The following is a 7,451-nucleotide window of genomic DNA, read 5'->3' as shown; positions in this document are numbered from 1 at the left end:
AGGAAAGATGAGATAGGAGCTATATGCTCTTTGTTTTAAATAATTTTTTTAAAATTAATTAGTTTATTTTTATTTTTGGCTGCCTTGGGTCTTTGCTGCTGCGTGCGGGCTTTTCTCTAGTTGCGGCGAGCGGGGACCACTCTTCGTTGCGGTTCACAGGCTTCTTATTGGGTGGCTTCTCTTGTTGCAGAGCACAGGCTCTAGGCACGCAGGCTTCAGTAGTTGTGGCACTCAGGCTCAGTAGTTGTGGCTCACGGGCTCTAGAGCGCAGGCTCAGTAGTTGTGGCACACGGGCTTTGTTGCTCCGCGGCATGTGGGATCTTCCCGGACCAGGGTTTGAAGCTGTGTCTCCTGCACTGGCAGGCAGATTCTTAACCGCTGCACCACCAGGGAAGTCCCTGGAGCTGTATGCTCTTGACAAGCCATTAATCCTCTATCAGCCTCAGTTTTCACATGCTTAAGTTGAGGAACAACAATACCTACTTCAGAGGACTACTGTAAGCATTAAAAGAGATAATGGTTCGCAAAGCCCTTGCTTCTGGTAGGTGTTCAATAAATGGTGACTACGTTACTATTATTATTGTTAACTTTTTTATTGTCAAACAAAGCATAGATATAGAAAGTGACACACAGGGCTTCCCTGGTGGCGCGGTGGTTAAGAATCCGCCTGCCAATGTGGGGGACACGGGTTTGAGCCCTGGGCTGGGAAGCTCTCACTTGCCGCAGAGCAACTAAGCCCATGTGCCACAACTACTGTGCCTGTGTTCTAGAGCCGGCGAGCCACAGCTACTGAGCCCATGTGCCACAACTACTGAAGCCCGCGCACCTAGAGCCCATGCTCCACTACAAGAGAAGCCACCTTAATGAGAGGCCTGTGCACCGCAATGAAGAGTAGCCTCCGCTTGCTGCAACTAAAAAGAAAGCCCGTGAAGCCATGAAGACCCAATGCAGCCGAAAATAAATAAATAAATAAATTAATAAATTAATTAATTAAATTTATTTTTAAAAAAAGAAAGAAAGTGACACACAAACTGTATAGCCTAGTGAATTATTATAAGGCACATGCACCCTTGTAAATACCATATGGTTCAACTCTACACTCATGCATGTAATGTATGTCAATGCTTTTATATATATAAAAGGATCTTTGGTGGGAGGGTGGTAGTGATTGTTTGGGATGGAGAGAGGGTGTATCACAATAGACTTCTTAGTGGTTTTTTTCCATCTGGTATATTCCCATTTATTCAAGTTTTCTTTTAAATCTTTTAGTAAAGTTCCTTAGTTTTCTCCTACATTTCTTGTTAATGTTATTCCTAGGCATTTACATATGTTTTGTTACCATCATGAATGACATTATTTTTCCATTACCTTTTCCAGCTGGATATTGTTGGTATACTGGGAAACAATTTTTATATTTTTATCTTGTTTCTAGCCACTTTTATAATTATTATTTTATAAACCTTGCAGAATTGATGTCTCACTGCCCCCTCATTCACAGACTGTGAGTCAGGAAGGAGAGACTTCTATGTAGGGAAATAGATGGTTTGTCTAGCTTGTGTAGGGTAATAGATGGCTCCTGTCTAAAAATTGATGATAGCCCCATACAGGGTGTTATCCCCACATGTAGTGATAGCCTCATATGGGGGCATCAAAAGCAGCAACTAAAGATTCTGAGAAGCAGGAAAGAAAGGATGCTGAGATGAGCCCTTCTGACCTGTCTAATGTTAGAAAAGGAAAAGGGGGATTCTCTCCTTCTCTTGGACAGAGCAGTGGAAGTAGTAAGATGTTGGCAATGGTGGTGTTCAAGGCAGTGTGGCCCTGACAAATGTGGCAGTCAGAGGCCCAGAGCACTTCAGGGGCAGCTTGTGATGCTTTGGTGCCATTGCAATTGTGACTGTGCCCTACAAAGGCAGGCATGGTCTAGTTGGCTTTGTGAAGTCCTTATTGTCAGTCATAAGTTAGGCCCTTGATCATCAGGATGTAGCAGCAGAAAACAGGAGCCAGAGCTTACTGGACATTGGTTAGGTTGGTAGAGGGAGACCTTCAGGTCAGGGAGTACTAAAAGACAGAATCCCCTAACCATGGTGGATCAAAGTCATAGATGCATTGAAGTGTTTCTGGGAAAACTTCTTGGGATTGAGAGTCCACAGGATCACTAGAGAACAGTGGAAAATAGGAAGCATGGGCTTTAGAATCAACCAGACCTGAGTCCAAATCTCAATTCTGACACTCAGTAGCTATGTGTCTTAATTTGGCTTCCTTCCCAAAGCAGACTATAAGACAAGGATTAGGTGCAAGTAGTTTATTTGAGAAGCATAGTGATGGGATGGGGAAGTGAGATGGGAAGGGCAGGAATCCCTTAGAAGATGAGTGGGTTACTACATTGGCAACTGAAGTTCAACACTTGGGAGTCCTCTGAAAGACGGTGTAGAACACACTTCAATGCTGTCCCACAACGAGACAAGGAAGCTAGCAGTTTTATCTACCAACTTCTGGCCCTCAGATTAAGGTCACTCTTGGGGGGCATTAACTCTCCAGCACCTCTGGTGAGTTGGCATGCTCTTGTAGCTGGAGAATGCTCTCAGACAGAGTGATGCTTTTGGTGTGTATGGGAAGTTTTGGTGGGTCACCTGTAGATGGATATGGGCATGACACCAATATTGTGTGCTGCAATTATGTGATCTTGTCTGTTTTCATGTTTCTAAAATGGAGATCAAAGTACTTAACTGCACTGGATTCGTGGGAAGATGAAGTGCATTAGAATTCACAAAGCACCTCTTACAGTTCCTGGAACATAGTTGATGCTCAATAAATGGTAGTTTTAGTAGCAATAAGTTAACATGAGGGAAAAGTGGCTCTTCCTCTGTGGCTGACTTAAGACTTGTTAAGACTTAAGACTATCAGTATAATTTGTGTTAGGGAAGATGGTTGACTGGGGTCAGAAGGGGCAATCCATGGCCTTAGGAATAGAGATCTTCCTTGAGTACAGCTACCCATTTGTATGTGGACAGAATCTGTTCCTTACAAACATCATAAAGCCAACTACTTAGTAAGATATAATTAGATAGTTTTCTCGGTAGTAAAGCTTTTGCCAATGGTTTGTATATTTTGCTGCCTGGTAGGAAAATAAAGCTTCCACAGAACAGATTTATTTTGCTTGTATCTGTAGAGAATATTTACAAGTTCATGCTGAATCTCAGAACATATTCAGGTTGACATAGATGCACTGATTGTGCATTTTAACCTTTCCGCTAAAATCTAATCATAGATCTTATCACACTCATGGTACAACTCTGTGTGTGCTTGCTTACTAGGAAAATGGAGGGTTTGAGGGGGAAGACAGCAGTTATCGGCTTATATCAGGGGATGGGGTGGGTGGGCTTGTGAGGTAAATATATGGAACACTATGAGGGAACTTGGTGAATAGGATCTACCATGAACGAAGAATTGAGTTATGTTCTTAATTTTGGTGTTTTGGGGGTGGTTGGATGGAGTTGGATTATGGCCAATGTTGTTTATAATCTGAGAGGTTCTAGAGGACAAAATGCCATGAGAGGCATCGGGTCATGTGTTGTCCTCAGCTCTACTAGAGGGCATAGTTAGAGTCACGGAGGTGCGGTTCTGAGCTCTTCCCTGCGCAGGCCTGCAGGAGGAGTTCGGGTTGTGCGTGTCCTTGTGGCAAGCACGGGAGGATAACTGTACACCAGCCCACCCCCCTCTTCTGTGTTAACAGGTCCTGATTGTGTTCAGCTATCAGATGGCTATTCCTTGATCTTGGGGGAGGTGGACTAGTCCCAGTGCATGAATCGTGTTTGGTGCAAGGCAATTGTGGTACTCAATTTATATTTCCTGGTGTTAGGTCTGAGGTGGCCAAGTGACCTAGGAAAAGTGTGACAGGGATTTTAGGAAATAATTTTCTCTCTGATAAAAAAGAGAGAGATGGAGGAGAAGAGGCCTGCCCCTTTTCATCCCGATTTTGGACCACGGTTCTGTGAAGACATGGTGTTTGGTACTGTGGCAGCTATTATGTGACCATGAGGGTACACCTTTATCACACCAAGGGTGACAGAGTGAAAGATGGGAAAAATCTTCTGTCCTTGATGACATCACTGAGCTTCTGCATCAACCTGGGACTCCACACCACTAGCTTCTTATAATGTGAGACTCTTATTGTTTAAACCACTTTTGATGGGATATTCTGTCATTGAAGCCAAAAGCATCTTTCTTTTTTTTTTTTTTTTTTTGGATGCACGTGCAGCTTGTGAGATCTTAGTTCCCCAACCAAGGATTGAACTCGTGCCCCCTGAAGTGGAAGTGCAGAGTCCTATGCACTGGACCACCAGGGAATTCCCAGAAGCCAAAAGCATCTTGATTGACAGAGCTCTGGATGAAGAACAAGTGTTGGGAGAATATCAAAGGCCCCAATTTTAGGAGTAAATTATCCATGCGTAGAAGAGAAGAAGAGCTGAGGCAGAACTGGGACTCCGGAGAGGCTTCAGTCACCACTGACAAGGACAGAGAATTGGGCTCCTGCTCATCAGGAGGACCGGTAGTGCTCCCCACTGCTAGAAGGGGAATGAGAGCAGGAACAGACAGCAGAAGCCGCTTTGGTGAGGCGCCAGCCCCTGGGGCAGCCATAGCGGGCAAACCCAGCAGTTCTCTCTGTGGGAGACAAGGAACCAGGGCCAACACGATATTACAGCTCTGATAGCCTGGTGGTGGTGGAAGAAACAGGGGCTTTAGAGGCAAGAATTGGGCCCTGCCACTCAGTTTCCTTAGCCATAAAATGAGGAAAGTCATATTAGTGCCACTGGGTTGTTTTAAGCATTAAAATACCTTAACTTCTATAAATTTCCTAGGATATAGCAGGAGTTTAATAAAAGACAGTGATTTCTATTTAATGGAGACCTGAAGAGGCAATGAAAATACTTCATGATCCACTACTAGATGCATGACCAATAGATGCTGGGTGAGGTCAGGCCAATTTGAGACTTCCTAGGGCAATCTGGTGTCGACCTACCCTGATTGGTCTTCTAAGAGAGAAGACCCTGGGGATGGAGTTTCTGGAGACAATTTTTTCTCTGCCCCCAGAGGCATATCTAAAACAATAGACATTTTGGGGGGAAGGGGAACACTAATATTTGCCATGACATTGTTTTCCCCTGAGCAGGGAGGAAGACAAAGACAGATGACATGCAGAGCTGATAGAAATGAGAATGCCAAAGCTAAGTGGGTTTTCCAAGGTCCCCGAGGGACTGGTCTGGGGCACATCATGGGGTCTCAGACTCCTGGGAGGAAGGAGGAGGAGGATTTGGAATGTCCCCTGCCCATCCCATCATTGACACCTTGGGATACAGAAGCACCAGAAGTATGAATGTAATAACCAGAACCAGAGGTTTCCTGCTCACGGATGTGAGGCGGGGAGGTGGACTGAAATAGCCACACAGCACTAATAGCAGACTCTGAGAAGCCACTCCTTTTCACTGGAGCTCCTTCCTACACAGCCTTCTAAGTAATTTCTAAGCTTGTGATGATTACAGAAAGAAGAAGAATAGAAGTTGCTGGCGTTTGTAGTAACAGGATGAGAAAGTGCAAGACTTCCTGTTATGTGTGTGACAGCTGGTGATAAGTGGAGGGCCCTGCACAGGAAATCCGCTCAGCTTCTGCAATGTGACCTGCCTGAAACTTGGGCACTTCTTCAGTCTGGATGTTGATGGCAGGACAAAGGGGCACCTGGACCATGGACAACGTGGTAGAGAAGAGTTTGGAAGGGCCCCTGGCACCTTCTACAGATGAGCCTTCCCAGAAGAGGGGAGACCTGGTAGAAATCTTAAACGGGGATAAGGTAAAATTTGACGACACTGGACTCTCCTTAATTCTGCAGAATGGCCTGGAGACCCTCCGAGTGGAAAACGCTCTGACAGACGTCATCTTGTGTGTGGACATTCAGGAATTCTCCTGCCACCGCGTGGTGCTTGCCGCGGCCAGCAACTATTTCAGGTCAGCACGCTTAGACCAGAGTCAAATTGGGTGCAGGTCATCAGGGAAATTTGTATTGATGTGAGAGCCCAGTGTAACTAGTTGGCTCTTGCATTTATGGTTTGTATATTTATTTCTGTTTGTGTGTCTATTCAAGATTCAAAAAAGGAAGCTATTATACGTTCAAGTTTAGAATTTAAGTCATATTAAGAGAGCTTGCATCATTTAAAGGCAATGTTTATACATTATGGTGAACTTTAATGTGTATATGTCTTTCTTCCAGAGGGTGGAAAATTACCGAAGTTATGGGGATTTTCCCCCCACCACCTGACTAGTGTGTTGGAAACATAATGCTGTCTTTGTTCACCAACAGATGTAGAGAAAACAATGTGGCCACTCATTTAAAGTTATCCAATGACTTGCTGAAAATTAGGGGTTTCTGTTTAAGTGCAGCGAGTGGGTAGGAAGGGAAAGCAGTTACAAAGGTGCTTTAGAAGTGAGAGGCCACTAGTTACAACAAATTCAAGGGATCTGGGTTCCATCCCACTCTGCCCCTTCCTGAGCCTGGGACTTGAGGCAAATCACTTAATGCTCTGAGTTTCTGTTTTGTCATCTGTAAGATGGGGACAATAATGCTTACCTCTCAGGATTATTGTGATAATTAAATATGAGGGGGAAAAGAGTCTCACATAGTGCCTAGCATCTCGTAGATGCTCAATATATCTCTGTTGAAATTCTTCGCCTCATTCTGCTTAGTTCAGCTAAGAGCTGTGTAGTGAGCAAATGCTTGGGGGTAGGAATGTGGGAGAATCAGGAACCCAGTGAATTCCGCTGGATCCAGAGTTCTCCAGATTGATGTAGACATGGTGGGAACCAGTCCCCAAGGGAAATGTGGAAGCAAAACGTATTTGGAGACCTTGAAAAAGAAATACTCTTGTAATTCTTCTTATTAAGATTCTTCTTAACTCTTTGTTCTGGCTGAGGAAATTAAAAACTATTTACCTATGTAAATATCATGGAAGGTATTTTATTTTTTCATTTTTTGATATGCTTAGGGGAAAATCTTTGGAATTCAAAAAGCAAGGTCGACAGGTTGCTGTGGGACTGATTAGGTCCCGTATGTATACGAGGCAAGAGGGTATATGGGTTTGTAGGAAGCAGGGCCTGCTATATGCCAGACAGACAGTTATCTGATTTTATTTTTGCAACAGCATGATGAAAGTGGCTGATACGCCCTTTTACAGATGAGGAAATGGAAACCCAACATTACATATCTAGTCATTGCTGGAGCAAGGATTGAGCACATTCTAGAAATTTTTGTTTTTGTTGCAATACAAACTGTCCCTAGATTGGAGGCTTTATTCCACAAGAAGTATATAAAAGGTAAAGTGTAGGCACGGCCATAACGCTGGGTTGACATAGGTAAACACATTACTCACTCTACCAATATTGATCATATGATTTCGCATTGA

At 44.0% G+C, this 7,451-nt stretch overlaps 1 protein-coding gene across 1 annotated transcript in view; it reads left to right on the top strand.

The window, feature by feature from the left end:
- Positions 1-5,707: 5,707 nt before the first annotated feature.
- The window catches only part of KLHL6 (kelch like family member 6), a 53,992-nt gene continuing 52,248 nt past the window's right edge, over positions 5,708-7,451 (top strand). Inside the window, exon 1 of the mRNA XM_068545427.1 lies at positions 5,708-6,000. Within this exon, the coding sequence (XP_068401528.1) occupies positions 5,708-6,000 (293 nt within the window). The remainder of the gene's footprint in view (positions 6,001-7,451) is intronic.

Source organism: Eschrichtius robustus, chromosome 6 (assembly GCF_028021215.1).
Source record: "Eschrichtius robustus isolate mEscRob2 chromosome 6, mEscRob2.pri, whole genome shotgun sequence".
In the NCBI taxonomy this organism is placed as follows: domain Eukaryota; kingdom Metazoa; phylum Chordata; class Mammalia; order Artiodactyla; family Eschrichtiidae; genus Eschrichtius; species Eschrichtius robustus.
This window is presented reverse-complemented; position numbering and strand designations above follow the sequence as displayed.